We start from the raw sequence: 17437 nt of genomic DNA, 5'->3' as shown, positions 1-17437 counted from the left end.
CAACAACGTGCACAGAGGGTTGCACATCAGGCTGAAGGGCAACCTGTGGATATGGATAATGCTTCAATTATAGCTACTTTTCCAGCTGATTTGCGTGAAGAGGTTTTGCATCCTGAACTCCTGGACTTCATACTTGTGTTAGTATGCTTAATTCATGTTGTTTGCTTGTTCGTAGGTGCTATTGACGTCTTCAGAGGCAGTTCTTTCAGCATTGCCCTCTCCGTTGCTTGCTGAAGCACAAATGCTCAGGGATAGAGCTATGAGTCACTATCAGGCTCGTAGTTTGTTTGGAAGTAGCCACAGAATCAATAACCGGAGAAACGGCTTGGGATTTGATAGGCAGACAGTAATTGATAGGGGTGTTGGTGTTACAATAGGACGAAGAACATCTTCTGCTCTTCTTGAAAGGTTGAAAATGAAGGAAGTTGAGGGGGAGCCGCTTTTAGATCCTGATGCATTGAAAGCGTTGATCAGGCTCCTACGATTAGCGCAGGTACACTTCATCTACTCCCTTAGTTTGTATTTATGTTTTGTTATGAAAGCGTCTTTAACAATCCTTTTCGTTTTCTAAATGCTCGATACTGAGAATAAAACCTGATGCAAGTGTTTTTATTAATTGTTTTCTAGTCAAACTATCAAGTGAAATATTATGAAAGAAAAACTACTCGATCCATTGATGCTGATGGATGCTATATAATGCTTATTACATCATCCAACCTTCTTTCTATTGTCTGATTTTTGTTTGTAAGAGCAACTAATTAACGTAATACCATTTGGAAAAACAACTGATTCTTTTTGTTTTTCAAAATCACGTCGCAACTTATAGTGTCTTAGATAATTGTTAGAGTTGAAGCTCTTCTTCCATTTCTCTCTAATTGTGTCTCATGTCCATTTATCATCACATCATGGTGACTGAAAGACGGAATTGAGGAATGAAAATGACTGAACTACAACCTTGGTTTGAGCTCATTTTGAGCTTGAAGAAAACTTCATTAGAGGACGCCAATTTTGATATTTAGGTTATTTAGTCTTTGAAATATATAGAACACATTCAGTTTAGAGTTTCACCATTTTCACTTCTTGCTGTCAGCCCCTTGGGAAAGGCCTTCTGCAAAGACTTTTCCTGAACTTATGTGCTCATAGTTGTACAAGGGCAATTCTTGTTTTTCTGCTACTGGACATGATCAAGATGGAGACTGAAGGCCCTGTAGGTGGGTTGACAACAGTAAATTCTCAGAGGCTTTATGGGTGTCTGTCTAATGTTGTTTATGCCCGGTCACAGCTCTTAGATGGTACGGTTTCCTTTTAACATGACACTCATTTTTGTTTGAAAATTTAATATTTGTTGATGTTGATGCTAGAGAGTTGTTCATTTACAGGTCTTCCACCTCTAGTACTGCGTCGGGTCCTTGAAATTTTGACGTACTTGGCTACAAATCATTCTTCTGTTGCTAATTTGTTGTTCTATTTTGATTCTTCACTTGTTCCGGAATCCTTGAATCTCAAATACCATGATAGGAAGAATGATAAGGGAAAAGAGAAAGTTATTGAAGGAGGAGACATCTCTCGTCCTGTTGGATTGGAGGGTGATATTCCTATGTTATTGTTTGTAAAGCTCTTGAATCAGCCGCTTTTCCTTCGCAGTATTGCTCATCTCGAACAGGTATTTTGGTCCATCTATATTGTTGTTGTCTTTCAGGCTTTCACTTGTACTGGGTTGTAGTGCTGTTGTTGGGTTTAACATCCATCGTATCATATAAATGTTGCAGGTCATGGGACTGCTTCAAGTKGTTGTATACACTGCTGCTTCAAAGTTAGATTGTCAATCGCAAGCTGAACAAGCAGTGACCAATTCCCAAGGTCTGCCTGGCAATGAAGCTGCTGATCATCCTCAAGGAGATTCTTCCTCAGCAGGAGCAGAACCTAGTCAGGATGATAAAAGTGTCGGTGATGGATTATCTACGTCAGATGACCAGAAAAGCGTCAATATGCATGATATCTTCATGAAGCTACCACAAACTGATCTGCATAATCTATGCAGCCTTCTTGGTCATGAGGGGTAATATTATGATTCACTTCTTAATTTTTTCGATTGTATCCACCATTTGTTTTGAAATGAGCATTTTCTTTCAAAATGATTATTTTTCATTCTTACTATTTTACCCTCTAGTTGTCTAATGTACTGCAAGCGAGTTATCATAGATTGTTTTGACTAGGAATATAAATTGTAGGGTCTGAGTCTTGTGATGTACAAGGGATAATCCGGGGCTTTACTATGCATGAAAAATTCAGTTGTTTTGGGTTCTTGCTTGGGATACCCAGAACGTTGCTCCCTGATACTTTTGTGTGCTTTTCTTGCATTTGATTAGTAGCATTAATTGGCCCCCATATTAACCGCTTAAATTCAAGTCTGAAATGATTATTTGTTAGATGTTGCATTACTTGAGAGGTTGACACCTTAATAATTTGTCCACTAGGCTATCAGATAAAGTGTACCTGCTTACTGGGGAAGTTCTAAAGAAGTTGGCCTCAGTTGCTCCCTCGCATCGGAAGTTCTTTATTGTAGAGCTTTCAAATTTAGCTCATAGTCTGAGCAGTTCCGCCATCCGAGAACTCATCACGCTAAGAAACACACATATGCTGGGTTTGAGTGCTGGATCCATGGCTGGGGCTGCTGTTCTAAGAATCCTGCAGACACTTAGTTCTCTCACTGTATCTGGTGTTGATGGCAGTAAGGATGTGAAGAATGATGACAATCAGGAGCATGTTACCATGTGGAAATTAAATGTTTCACTTGAGCCTTTGTGGCAAGAATTGAGTGAGTGTATAAGTGTGACAGAAACACAGCTGACCCATAGCTCTTTTTCTTCGGTTATGTCAAATGCCAATGCGGGAGAGCATGCTCAGGGTTCTTCATCTCTATCTCCTCCTCTCCCCCCTGGAACTCAGAGGCTTTTGCCTTTCATTGAGGCCTTTCTGGTCCTCTGTGAAAAGCTTCAAGCAAACAATACTCTTTTGCAGCAAGATGATGCCTATGCAACCGCAACAGAAGTGAAGGAGTTCTCTGGAAATTCATCACCAAATGGGGTGGATTCTCAGAAGTGGATTGATGGTGCTGTGACATTTGTGAGGTTTGCTGAGAAGCATCGGCGGCTTTTGAATGCTTTTGTCAGGCAAAATCCTGGCTTGTTGGAGAAGTCACTTTCTATGATGCTGAAAGCTCCGCGGTTAATTGATTTTGACAACAAAAGGTCTTATTTCCGTTCTAGAATCAGGCAGCAGCATGATCAACACTTAACAGGACCACTGCGGATAAGTGTTCGACGGGCATATGTTTTAGAAGACTCCTACAATCAGTTGCGAATGCGACCCACTCAGGACTTAAAAGGTCGTTTAAATGTTCATTTTCAAGGCGAAGAGGGTATTGATGCTGGTGGTTTGACAAGAGAATGGTATCAATTGCTGTCGAGGGTAATATTTGACAAAGGAGCTTTGCTTTTTACCACTGGAGGAAACAATGCAACCTTCCAGCCAAATCCTAATTCTGTTTATCAGACAGAGCATCTTTCTTACTTCAAATTCGTGGGCCGTGTGGTATCTCCCAAAGAAACACTTATCTTTTTCTGTTTAAATTTAATAAAACTTAATCCATTCCGTTGCTGTACAATGAGGTTCTAAATTCCTGTTACAGGTTGCTAAAGCTTTGTTTGATGGGCAACTGTTGGATGCTTACTTCACCCGATCTTTCTACAAACATATCCTTGGTGTGAAGGTAACATATCATGATATAGAGGCTGTTGATCCTGACTATTACAAGAACTTGAAGTGGTTGCTGGATGTAAGTATGCTCGAAGATATGGTTTATGCTTCTATATTATTAACGCAGTTTTCTACTATGGTTCCTATTCCTTCTCTATACTTAGGTTTGTTTCCTGTCACTGTTTCTTGTATCAGAACGATGTAAGTGACATCCTCGACCTTACATTTAGCATGGACGCTGATGAAGAAAAGCACATCCTCTATGAGAAAACAGAGGTATGTGAGGATTGGTATATAAATTTGATGTTCTAAAATCATATAGGATTGCATAGTGGCTGTTTGGTTGGTTTTCCATCAAGTCCTGTATGGATTAATCTGTCTGTGTAGATTTGGAAGGTTTATGTTTGGGAGGGTGTCTGATAAATGGAACGGGCATGTTTTTAAATCGGGAAGGGCAGTTTGGAAAAAAAAAACTTATTTTTCTGCATAAAGCTTCCCCCTAGAAGCTTACTGAATAAGCCACTTCTTATATTATCAAGCCAATACCAAACAGTCATATATAGCTGACCGAATTAGTTGGAGTCCCATTAAGCTCATTAAGCTGCTAACAAACAGACCCTGAAGAAATTGTCATCAACTTTAGTATTGAAATTTGGTTGGACTATTCCTTTCGGATTGATGGTTTGCCTTTTTCTTTAAATGGGAAAAGGTTAGCGATTATGAGCTCAAACCGGGTGGACGGAATATACGGGTAACGGAAGAAACAAAGCACGAGTATGTGGATCTTGTTGCTGAACATATATTAACAAATGCGATACGACCTCAAATTAATTCCTTTTTGGAGGGTTTTAATGAGTTGATACCACGTGACCTCATTTCTATTTTCAACGATAAAGAGCTTGAGTTGCTGATCAGTGGACTTCCAGAAATCGATTGTGAGTTAGCTTACTTGTGCATTTAAAACATGTGGTAACTAGTATTTTCAAGATTAATAATAAGGTAACCAACCGGTTGTTATTGCAGTGGATGATCTGAAGGCCCACACTGAATATACCGGATACACAGTTGGTTCTAATGTTGTTGTGTGGTTTTGGGAGGTTGTGAAAGCATTTAACAAGGAAGATAGGGCGAGATTACTTCAATTTGTGACGGGTACATCAAAGGTATGATGTTGTTATTACCAGTGATCTTGTACCAGTAACATTAAGATGATAGGGTCAGGTTCAAGGGAAAACGGTAAAAATGAAGAACTTAAGAAAACCCTAGTAAACATTCATCTGTCGGTATGCACATGTGCATACAAGTAATTTGTAAATAATTTTTTCAGTACGCACATGTGCATAACGTACACGCATGCATAGAAATTGGGAAACATCTTCAGTTGCTTGTATGCACATATGCATATCGTACAGATCAATGGTTATTAGGGCATTCCTAAGTCTTTTTTTTTTTTTTTTGGTGGGTTTCCCCTCAACCTTATTCTAAGATGATATGTTAGCTACTAGTAATTTGTTGTATGCTAGTATCATACGCCCTCTATCCCAAAAATAGATATCCACAATGAAGAAGGCATGCAATTTTAAGAAAGTATAATCATTGTTCTTTTTAATTTACTAAATGACTGTTTTACCTTGATGATGAAGGGAGTAAATAATTTATAATCTCGTAATTAATGATACAATTGGAAAGTAATAGTTACCTTTCAAAGTGGACACTTATTTTGGTACAGTTACATAGAAATGTGACTTATTTTTGGGACATATGGAGTATCTGTACAACACTCATTTCTTAAATGACTATTTTACCTCGATGGTGAAGGGAGTAAATAATTTCTAATCTCGTAATTAATGATATGATTGGAAAGTAAATAGTTACTTTTCAAAGTGGACATTTATTTGGGACAAACTTAAATGGAAATGTAGACACTTATTTTGGGACGAATGGAGTATCTAAGTAAGTGGTTGTTTGGTTGGTTTTCCATTAGATCCTGTATGGATAAAAGTCTGTCTGCATTAATCTATTTGTATAGATTGAGAAGGTTTTTGTTTGGGAGGGTTTTTTATAGGTGGAATGAACATGTTCTTTAATTGGGAGGGACAAGTTCGGAAAAAACTTGGCTTTTCGCATAAAGTTCCCCCTAGAAGCTTACTGAATAAGCCACTTTTTATATTATTAAGCCACTACCAGACAGTCGTATATAGCAGACCGAATAAGCTGTGAGTGCCATTAAGTTCATTAAGCTGCTAACGGACAAGCCCCACCTTATTTCATTGTATCACTAACCTCATACACGTATGTATTACTTAGGTTCCTTTGGAAGGTTTTAAAGCATTGCAAGGTATATCTGGTCCACAAAGATTTCAAATTCACAAAGCTTATGGAGGTCCAGAGAGGCTGCCATCGGCTCATACCTGGTTTGTGTTTTCTTAGTTTGGTTAGCCGTGACTCGAGCATTAGATTGTTTTATTTACGTTTACGTCTTTTTGCAGTTTCAACCAATTAGATCTTCCCGAATACCCGTCAAAAGAACAGCTTCAGGAACGATTACTACTTGCTATCCACGAAGCTAATGAAGGGTTCGGGTTTGGATAGAGATATCGGGCTGGTTGCTTCACTTTATTTCAGCCATTCTTCATCTATCGACTAAAGGGAACTCACAATCATGTATTCTCCATATCCTTATGCCGTAAAACCGTTGTTTTGGTATGTGGCTAACGACTGATCTATTTTGTTTCTGGGTTTTCAGATTTAAGAATTTGAAGAGCGAGAAAAGATGGTGTTTTTGGTCATGTGGAAATGCAATGCCGTCTTCTGGGTTTGTTTTCGGACTAGAATAAAACAGATGAAACTTGAAAACAGGAAAAGATCGACAGGCTTCATGTAAATCGTAGCTTTTTTTGGTTGGTTCGTAGCTCTTAGCTGATTCGGTTTTGTGATTCATGTTACCAAGTATTTGAAGCTTTTAGAAAACCTTCCATTTCTATCTTTGTTTTCTTTGCACACCAGTTAAACCCAAAAGCCTGCGTACCAATAACTAATGGAGTACCACGCCGTAGTAACTAATGGAGTATCATGCCGTAGAGATGGCCAAAATTGGCCCGGTCTGGCACGGGATTGGCTTAGGAGTCGGGACCGGTTATGTTTTTTTACGAAAATTCGAGGCCCGCTCAGACCGGTTTTGATGGGGGGTGGGGATATTATTTTGGAGGTGAAGTGGTTTTAGCAATGAAACCATATACCCACCATTTAATCTAAAGAAATGCTTATAGAATAAGAAAAAGAATTGTGTAAGAAAGAGAAGTTATAGTTAAAGGTATAATAATATATCTGAATCTTTGATCACTTTTAATTTTATGATCATCTATGAATATTTATTTATTTATAAACCGGGTCAATTGACGTCAACATCATCACTACGAAAAGCCCAGGTAAAGGAGAGACGGATAGGCTAATGATTGATTAGGAGAGCGAGACCCACTTCTCATTCTTTGCAGCAATTCGTTCTTATCTAGAGATGATCGAAACGAGAACTTATGACCTTGCGGATGGAGAGGGATTCGAACCTCCTAACTGGATTGATTGTCTGTTTTGTGTTTGGTAAGCTGGACAGAACGGGACTAAACTGATAAAATGACCAGATTACCTTTGTTTAATAGTTTTTATTATGTGATAACATTCGATGGCATCCTCTTGAGGTTTAAAGATCCAAACCTTTTTCTTAGCGGAACTATAAATAACATAAATCAACTAAATGTTTGAGTAAATCTATTCGTAAAACTTAGAATAAGTTACATAAATCGTATCTTTTATAATTTTATCACGGTAAAATTATTTAAAATATTTAACAGACCATTTTAGAAAAACTAAACAATAAAATAAATTAAACAAATCCCCACCACGCACCCCCAAAGCCTCCGTACGATCATTAAAAAAAGCCTAGTTCATTTTTATCCTCTTCAAGTAGTCACTGTGAAATTAGTTTTTTCAGGTTATTTTTACTTCTAGGTTCTTCTGTTCCACCATCAATACATCTGTTTTCAGGTTCTTCTTCCACCACCACCACCCATCTCCTAGACTCCTACTTATTGATCTTCAAATGTATATCTGGACGCTGAGGGACGAAGAGGTTCGATTTGAGAGGGTTCGGCCTGAGAGTTTGATTTCAGACATGGATTAGGAGGAGTTCGATTTCAAACATAGATCAAGAGGAGTTCGACATGAGAGTTCGATTTGAACGAGTTTTAGGTTTAAGATTTCGGATTTCGGATTTGGAAGTTTGGGGAATTTTAGGTTTCAGATTTGAGAGTTAAATTTGAGAGTCCAAGGTAATTAAATTTGAGAGTCCAAGATTTGAGAGTTAAATTTGGAAGAGGGTAATTAAGTAATTTTAACTTTAGTCCAAGGTTGTTCCACCTCTTTTGATGGAACAAAAAAAACTCTAATTTTGTCCCATGAAATGAGTTCAGTTCCATCTTGTTCCATGTCGTCTTTGTCGTGTGTCATGCCAAACATGAGACTATTTTTTTTGTCTTGTATTGTCCTGTCCCACCCTATCTACACACTAAACGCAGTCTAAAGGGAATAGATAGTCTGGGGTCAAAGCAACTTCATCACTTCCGTGGGTACATCAGACAACAACCCCGAATACACTGCCGTGAATTATAATGGATAAGAGCCTCGTGGGATTGATGTGAGGGGCCAAGTAGACCTCTGTTAGTTCTTCTTTTGTGAATTTCATTTCTGGATTCACGATAAGCAACTCCTTACGAAGGGTATTTGGCGCTTTCCAAAAGCCTTTGTGGCACTAGTGGTACATACAAGTCATGGATGATCATTGGTCGATGCTTTGGCGAAACCTATTCCCAATGCGTTCTAGAAAGGAATTGATCAGGTGCATTTCGGTGCACCTCATTAGTGTTGACATCCAATTATGATTTATTCAAGGATGAAGATATTTGTTCTTACGTTTTTCATTATAACTTCCCTTATTATCAGAAACTCAACCCTACAAAATAAAGTGATGAAAATACCACCATATTTCGGTATTAAAATGCATGGTCAGTTCCCTTAATTGTATGCTTATCAAATTAATTTATTTTCGATGTTTTGAAAATAGAAACCAATTCATAATACCTTTCATTTTAATACAATTTGTCGAAAAAAATGCAAGTATAAAAGCGACGTTCCATAGAACTCAAAACCATGTGACTACTTATCTTTATAAATTTTTTTAACCAGTTTTCAGAACTGCTTATGCTCACCAGTTCAGTGACGGACCTATAGTGGTGCATATGGTGGCACGTGCCATCGTATTATTCCTACGTCGAAGGGTAAAAAAATTTAGGTTCATGAAGGTGCAACCGTATTAATCTGTTGTGTGCCATCGTATGTATTTTGAAATTATAATGAGAACAAATTTTATTTGGTAAAATTTTATTCCACCCCAGACCCAAGTTTTTCTCAGCCAAATGGTGCCACCGATTGAAAAAAAATATCGTATATTTGTTTTTTATAGTCAAACGGTACAGCCAAATAGTGCCACCGATTGAAAAAAATATCATATATTTGTTTCTTATAGTCAAACGATACTATCATTTGAATTTTTTTTCCTATAATTTTTTCTTATACTCAAATGATACCACCGTTTGAATTCTGGGTCCGTCCCGCACCGGTGAATGAAATAAAATTGCAAGGCCATTTTTAGGGTTAGACGGTTTGAAATTAAACTCAAAGAAAAGATACCGTTCCGTTACAAACGTCTCCCTTTGACCTTTCCATCCTCACTCCGATTATTTCTCACAGATTTCTCTCTCCACAGCACCAGTGAATCAGTAATCTCTTCAAGTATATCTCCTGGAAATTCATGTCGGTAAGAATCGAATCCAAACTCGTCTGATTCCTTTTTTCTATGTATGTTACTTTTTGATCATAACTCATGGCTCTGGATCGATCGATTTTGTGGTTGTTATGTTGGTACAGGGAATCATTCGATTTGATCGGTTGTTTTCGAGTGTAATACTTGTACAGTCGAGTTTTAATCATGATTTTGCACTTATTTTTTTCTTTTGATCAATTTAGGGATTTTGTTATTATGTTATCGATCATTCAAATTAATTCCTAATTTGGAATCATCAAGGCTTTGTGTTTTTACTTTTTCGTTTTATTTCCTCTTCCATTCTGTTCACGATTAGAATTGCAAATATTATGGATGTATGTTGTGGATAGTGGTGGACTTGAGGTTGAGGAAATGGTGTGTTTTTAGAATCAGTAGGATTCTAATGGACTCAAAAGTTATTTGGTGCTGGTTAAACTAATTATTCATCTAATTTTAAGATGTGTTTTTGGCTGGGTTTCCTTCCAAAACACACAGGTCACCCCCCCCCCCCCCACACAAACACACACACACACACCAACTAACTATTGGCTCTTATAAGGCTTGAACTCCTAAACCTGAAGGTACTTGAGAAGGGCTGGTACAATGGGGTCAAGTGCCTCTATGATTTCCTTGTTTTCTCGGCTTTTTTGTTGTTACAATAGGTATGTATTTTGTGGATGTCTGGATAAGGATATCTATGTTCAAGTGAATCACATCTGTTGCTGACTTTCATATTCTTGTTTGTGCATGTGATCATGCATTTTATAACTAAAAATTTGAAGTTCTTTCCTAATTGTTGTTTTAAGCTTAGTTTCTTGTTGTTTTGGCAGGAGGAGAAGGGTAGGCCATTGCCGAAGTTTGGAGATTGGGATGTTAATGATCCTGCTTCAGCTGAGGGTTTTACTGTGATTTTTAATAAAGCCAGGGATGAGAAGAAGACAGGTGGTAAGACAGAGTCGCCAACAAATGTAGATCCTGGTTTTAAGCAAGCCAGTGCCCCTGTAAAGAAACCTCCAGCTGTAAGTGACCCCTTAATTTTTTTTCTCTTATAGATGGATTTAGTTTCTTTTGTTATAGTTCTAGTTATTAAATCTTATGATTGCGGTACCAAGAGTTCTTTCCCTGATTGTATGTGGCAGCAACCCCCAAAAATGGGTAGCCAATTTGGCGTTGCCGCATTGGACAGTCTCTCTTTCTTGAGGGCGTGAAAGGGATGGAAGAAAGGTTTTGTATTATGCCTAGAAGAAATGGCGATGCAGCACTAAAATACACACGCATGCACTTATATACAGTCCGTATGGCTTGTACCATTATCCAAGTACATATTCATAACCATTTATCCCTCCGTCCCATGATTAGAAATCAACCTTATACTTCGGATAACATGACTAGAAATCAACCTTATACTTCGGATAGCGAACCCTATGCTTCCAAATGGAACAGGTTGAAACTTAGGTTTGAAGTTCTTTAGTTCAAAGCTTTTATTTTGTATAAAGCTTATTGCTTTATACAGTTATCAACTTTTCTTTATGACCACACAAAATTTCTCTAAAGTTAGCCATACCACACTCAAAAGTTAAAGGTTCATAGTGTAAGTGGAGGAAGTAGTATTCAACGTTGTACTTGATTGGACGTGTAAAAGTTTACCGCAAATTTAGTATAAGCTGTGTCAAGGAGACAAAGGGTCCTATTTCTGCTCTTTCAACAATTTACTATCTTTCAAAAATGTGTGTGTGTGTAAATATTTCAGAAAACTTAGCAGTTGTGCAACCAATTCCTACTTCCAAGTTCCAATAGCTGTTTTGCTTTAGTTTTTGGAACAATCAAGCGCATTTTTCCTGTACTGTTTAACCCCTATATTGTTTCTATTCCCCTCCATTTTTACTGATTTTCCCCTTTTATCGAGCTTTTACGCCATGTTCTTGAATTTGGGGATAAAAAATATGGATGGAAAAGAATGCGAGGGAAAAGAAAGGAAATAATTTTTTTGTGTTCGTGGAAAGGAAGGAAAGGAAAGAAAAATAAAAATTTTCATGTTCTTGACCAGGAGAGAAATGAAAGGAAAGATGTGATTTTTACAAATATATCCTTTATAATGAAATGTTAGGTAGTTTTGTAATTTTAATGATCTTTTAAGGGTTTTAATTTCTTTCCAACCTTTCCTTCCCTTCCTTTCCACACTTGGAAGCAAAGTTTTGGGAGGAACCTTCTCATTATTTTCGTTCCGTTCCTTTTATGAAGTTTCAAGAACACACGTCTTTTTTCCTTTCCTCCCTTTTCCCTCTCTTTCATTTTCTTTGTAAAAAGCGTTTCGACAATACATCATAAAAAAGCTCGGCCTTTGTTTGTTAGTCTTTGCAAGATTTGATTTTTTACTTTGACCTTCAACCTTCTGGTTTGCAGAAGAAATGGTTTTGCTGCATGCAAGCACCGCATGCGGAATCTTGACGAAATGATGAACAGGATTTCCCGCCCCACCAACTTTTAGTTTCATCTTGATCTTGTGTATTATATATGGTGGGGGAAAAAGGGGCCGGAAATGGAAAAACGAAGACTTCTCCTAAATGTGTCGTGTCGTGTCTGTCTATATACAGATTTTGACGTTCCTTGTGTCTTTCTTATGTGTGTGTTGTATGTTTGCTGCTGTTATGAATCAAAAGCAAGGGTCATGTGTAGTTGTTTCGACCAATTTGCTTTGGTTTGGTTCGGTTTTACCATCGGAAACTTAAACCGATTTTGCGATTGATTTGAGGCTTTATGTTCTGATGGTATTACTATTACTATTAGTAATAGGGATGCTAAGTCAAGGCCCAGATGTTGGAACGAAATCCTGAGTGAAAATGAACAAGTTTTCGGATGATAAAACTTTTTTGCAATTTAGTTGCGGTTTTTTACTTATTTTTATTTGTCAAATTCTTACTGTTAACTAAGGAATGATCTAATAATCGTTCATTTGAATGATATACATATGTATATTTAATTAATCAAAGATGTTTCATAGTTTCTAATTTTCTATGCACGTGTGAATGTTATGAACATGTGCATACCGGAAAAGTTACTTATAAATTACTTGTATCCATAATGTACAGATGAATGGTTACTAGGGTGTTGCTTAGGGTTTGTTTGGTTCATGTTGAAGAATGAGAATGAGAATGAAAATTGAGAACGAATTTTCATTCCCCCTAGTTTAACCATGAATGAAATTTTGAGGGAATGAGTCCATTATATTGTAGAAAACCTAACAATTTCTTTTATTTTCATTTCCATTGATTACTGCTTAATATCTCTAACGAAACATCACCTTAGATTTTATGTTTTTTAATTTTCCCATGAACTTGACCATATATGTGTGTGTAGGGTAAGGTTCACGGGAAAACGGTATAAATGATAAAAAATTGAATAACATCCTAATAACCATTCATCTGGAGTTTATCTGATATGTGTAGGTGCATAACATGCAGACGTATATAGAAACTAGAAAACATCTTCAATTACTTGTATTTATATGTGCATACCTTTCAGAAAAATAGTTATTAGGGTGTTCTCGATTTTTCATTTTTTTGGATATATATATATATATATATATATATAGAGAGAGAGAGAGAGAGAGAGAGAGAGAGAGAGAGGCATATTCAAGGAAGAACTGACTAGTTTGTGGTAACCGTGAGATCCAATCTCAACCATAAATCAATAAACGACTCTCAGTGTGATACCCAAACACATATAAGATGCATTGTGATACCATTATGTAACATCTCCAATCGACCACACAAACGACCTTCAGTGTGATACCCAAGCACATATAAGGTGAATTGTGATACCATTGATTTCAATTCAATTAATCAGATTTGGCGATGATGAGGGTGGTTTTTTGATTGGGTTTGAATCGGATCTGGTGAGAAGATAGAAAGATAAAGGAATTTGGGGGTTTCACAGTAAGATAGAGAGAAAGAGAGAGAAGACTTCAATGCAAAATTGGAATTCTAAACTAATTAAAGTAACTTGAAATCATATTAATTTACTAAGAAATAATGTTTACTAATTTACCCTTATATTTATTTTAAGAAATCATATTAATTATCTTGAATGATTGGTCCACGTTGGATCTCACGGTTACCACAAACTAAATAATTCTTATTTGATTAGGCTCTCAAACACACACACACACACACACACACACATATATATATATATATATATATAGAGAGAGAGAGAGAGAGAGAGAGATAGGTCATTTAGGAACTTTAAAATTTTTAGGACCACCTGTTTGTGAATATTTATAATGAATAACGTTATAAAATATTCATGATAAATAATATTCATTACATATACTCATAAAATAGGTGGTTCCTGGATTTCTAAAATTGTAAGATTTCTAAATGAATCTGCCCCTTTATATAAATATATGTTGATAAAGATACAATAAAAAGATCATTTTATGTGAAAAATAATGAACTAATCTGTAAAAACTATAGACTCCTAAAGCACACATCAGGGCATCCCAATATACAACACTAAATTTTATACCAAATCTATAAAAATTGTTGTAAACAAAAAATCTACTTCATTGGGTAACATTTACACCAATATGCTTTGGTTTTTCCAGTGTACACTTTATGGTATGCTCAAGCCAATGTAACTTCACTATCACAATATAACGATATAGGCGACATAGGTTTCAGTCACGAAGGTACCTGATACAAGAGTTCCTAAGCCATTCAGCTTCTTTCCATGCACATGCTAAGGCGATGAGTTGTTATAAGTGAATCCGCAAGACAAGTCTGTTTCTTGAATCCCCAGAAACCACACCCCTACCAAGAGTGAAAATCCATCCACTTGTGAACGAATGATCACTGTTAGAAATCCAACTTGCATATGAAATCCAAGGTAGATTGTCTTCTTTAGGTATTTAAGTATTGTTTTAATAACTGAATGCATGCCAATATGCATGACTTGGATACTGAGGTTTTAATAAATGAATGATCAAATGTTGCCACTAAATTTATAGTATATATATTTGTCTGTATCATTAAAGTGAAAATCATTACCTAGCACAATTTCATCCAAAAATTTATGCCATTTTTTGGGAGTTTGCTTAAGTTTGTACAATGACTTGATCAACTTATAAACCCTTTTTTTTGGGTAATTGTGAATTTCCAGACCAGTTTACGTGTATCGACTAATCTTCTGGACGATCAGTCATCGCATGTGAACCTCCATGACAACAAGAGGTTTATCAACTTAGAAACCTTGTGCTCTTGACCTGGAATTATAAACCCTTCAGATTATTTCAAGCATACCTGATAATCTAATTCACCATTTATAAAAGTTGTTTTGACATCCCTTTAGTTAAATGGCCATATTACAAATAGAGGCTAATGCAATCTACACCCTGACCGTTGTTGTTCTTGCAACTGAAGCATATGTGTCGAAATAAATCGATACCCTCCTTTTTGGGTATAACCTTTGGCTACTAACTGAGCCTTGAACCTGTCAATTGTTCCATCGACTATCATTTTCTTCTTGAAATCCACTTGCAACCTATGAGTTTACAAACCAGAGGTAAATCATTTGACTTCCAAACTTTATTACCAATGATTGAGTATATCTCGTCATCAATGGTTTCCTTCCAAACGCATGCATCCAGAGACTTCATCACCTCCTCAAAGGTGACAACAATGTCCATTTGATAATAGAAAGGGACGTACGTTCTTGACCATAAAGCCCTATGTTTAACCTTTCAGGTCGCGAGGCCTAAGGATAGATATGACATGATTCTCATAACAAATTGCATCCCTTGATTCAATAGTGGTATTAACGACGTAATGATAGAAATGCTATCATCGCTACCTTTTGTTGTCACCGGTTGTCGTTGTACATGGTATCCACCATCTCTACTGAACTTCAGGTCTCAAAATAATAACTAATTAGTCTCGATTTATAGAATTTAATTACAACAGTGGCAACCACCTTCATTATTTGCCAACAACGGGTTTGGTTATCAATTAGTTTTATGAAGTTCAAAAAGTTATAAGAACTTGTACGTATGCAACAATTACTTGTAAACACTAAAGTTACGGGATATACATCGATAAATATTATTGTTCAACAAGTTGTTTCTAAAACTTTTATTTAAATGTTATATAATATGGTATAACACGAACCAACCTGCTTTTGAGGGGTAGGGGTCACTTTCTCGGCTGGGAGCCTTGGTTTCTTTATGGTGGATGACTGGATGTGGTTCGCCCCCACCCGAGTGCTTAAGCTGTCGTTGTTAGCGTTTTTGGTTCATCTCATTTTGTTCACGAACAAAGTTATTCTATGATTTTGTCTTTGCCGATTGTTGGCTTTATAAAAAGATGCAAATTTCATTTATCTTGCTAATTACTATGTTTTTGAATTTGTTTATGTAAATTATCATATGCCTACGACATGTGTCACACAACAATACTGCTAAAGGGTATGTAAATTTATAGGGTCGCACACAAAGAATGTGTTTGCTTCCATTTGAAAGTAACCCAAAAGTCATGATTGACAGTTAAATAATTATTCTTGAAGAATAATTACAGAATATGTATTAAAAAGTAATTATGATAATTACAGGGTATTATCTGTAAATAAACATAATTATTTAAAGTTTTAGATAATTATATAATTATTTACAGATAAATATCAAACCTTATTTAGAGTTATAAGGTGACTATGATACCAACATATATAAATAAGGTGTCAGGCCAATTCAGTTGAGTGGATTCAATTATTTGAATTTGGTTAATTAGTCCATATACACATATTTAGATTTAGGGTTCTTTTGGGCTAGCACCTGTCGGAGGATCTACGCGTGTTTGTGCGCCGCATCAAATTTTTCACTAGATCAAAGGTACATTCCTAAACATCTTATGGTGTTATAATTTAATTAAATGTTTCATTGGATCTGACTTTGGGTTTAAGATTTAGAAAAAGGTTTTTTTCCCCTAAATTATTGTACCAAACTTTTTTTTCCGCTGCATTTATGGTTAAAAGGTACAAATAAAACTCAACAGTTTAATTTCATGGTTAAACATTGCCAACATTCGACGACCCATTAATCAACAATCAGTGTCGTAATTCTCAGAAATTTTAGTGTTTTTGGATGATTTCGATATTTAAGTTCGGCCTTTTCTTTAAATGCTTGTTAATTTTGTCAAATTATACGTTCTCCACTGGCATTAAATGTGTTTTACTAGTGGTTTTTCAAATAACCCGAAAACTAAATAATCTGAAACTGCTTAATCCAAACCTCATTCAACTTCTGATTTTTTTTACATCCATAGGCGTGACTCTAATCACCTACTATCTCGTATCCGCTACAGATTAATGATAATTATCTTGTATTTAAATATTTTTATCAGTTGATTATAAGGATGATGATTTGCTCCGATCCGACGGAGAACCCGACTCACCCGACCCGAACGGAGATTCTCTGCTAAAACGGGTCCCGGGACTGGGGATCCCCAATAAACTCAAACCGGGTCTGAACCGGGATCCCCGGTAAACTCAAACTAACTGATATTTTTCGTGGGGTTTGATCGTGGATGAGATGTTAATCCTCGTACCCGCCGGAGACCAGGGACTGTTACTAAAAACCGGGGCCGAAGCCACGGATTACAAAACCCGCCCTGTTGCCATGCCTAGATGATTATCGGTTAGATTTATAAAATTTAAAAAAATTATGCTTGTAAAACAAGATACAAAATATATTATACAACAATTATAGAAAGAAAAGGTAGAGAAATACAAGTCCCCCCTCTGTATTTGCTGCAT

General features: G+C 36.5%; 2 protein-coding genes across 4 annotated transcripts; both read left to right on the top strand.

Moving 5' to 3' along the window:
• Positions 1 to 6: 6 nt before the first annotated feature.
• Positions 7 to 6777, top strand: LOC112500730 (E3 ubiquitin-protein ligase UPL1-like). Its single transcript, XM_025104295.1, has 13 exons — positions 7 to 102; positions 176 to 493; positions 1091 to 1292; positions 1380 to 1663; positions 1770 to 2059; positions 2478 to 3594; positions 3692 to 3838; positions 3955 to 4035; positions 4469 to 4694; positions 4783 to 4922; positions 6067 to 6173; positions 6249 to 6423; positions 6506 to 6777. Exons 1-12 carry the CDS (start codon positions 52 to 54, stop codon positions 6349 to 6351), a joined length of 3066 nt encoding a protein of 1021 aa, XP_024960063.1. The 5' UTR covers positions 7 to 51; the 3' UTR covers positions 6352 to 6423; positions 6506 to 6777.
• Positions 6778 to 9466: 2689 nt separating this feature from the next.
• LOC112500731 (protein NOI4-like) lies at positions 9467 to 12508 on the top strand. 3 transcript variants are annotated; one of them, XM_025104298.1, is made up of 3 exons: positions 9467 to 9628; positions 10465 to 10653; positions 12038 to 12508. In XM_025104298.1, exons 1-3 carry the CDS (start codon positions 9623 to 9625, stop codon positions 12080 to 12082), a joined length of 240 nt encoding a protein of 79 aa, XP_024960066.1. In that variant the 5' UTR covers positions 9467 to 9622; the 3' UTR covers positions 12083 to 12508. The 3 variants fall into 3 exon arrangements, with proteins under 3 accessions (XP_024960066.1, XP_024960064.1, XP_024960065.1); XM_025104296.1 differs by lacking the exon at positions 12038 to 12508 and adding an exon at positions 10877 to 12007 and having other exon boundaries at positions 9469 to 9628; XM_025104297.1 differs by lacking the exon at positions 12038 to 12508 and adding an exon at positions 10774 to 10987 and having other exon boundaries at positions 9469 to 9628.
• Positions 12509 to 17437: the final 4929 nt, after the last annotated feature.

Source organism: Cynara cardunculus (genome assembly GCF_001531365.2).
Source record: "Cynara cardunculus var. scolymus isolate 2C chromosome LG 17, CcrdV1, whole genome shotgun sequence".
Taxonomy (NCBI): domain Eukaryota; kingdom Viridiplantae; phylum Streptophyta; class Magnoliopsida; order Asterales; family Asteraceae; genus Cynara; species Cynara cardunculus.
The sequence above is the reverse complement of the archived record's forward strand: the minus strand, read 5'-3'. Positions and strand labels throughout refer to the sequence as shown.

Coding starts and splice junctions, on each gene's coding strand:
- LOC112500731 (XM_025104296.1), top strand. Junction 10,654..10,876: donor CTGTAAAGAAACCTCCAGCT/GTAAGTGACCCC, acceptor TATTATGCCTAG/AAGAAATGGCGATGCAGCAC.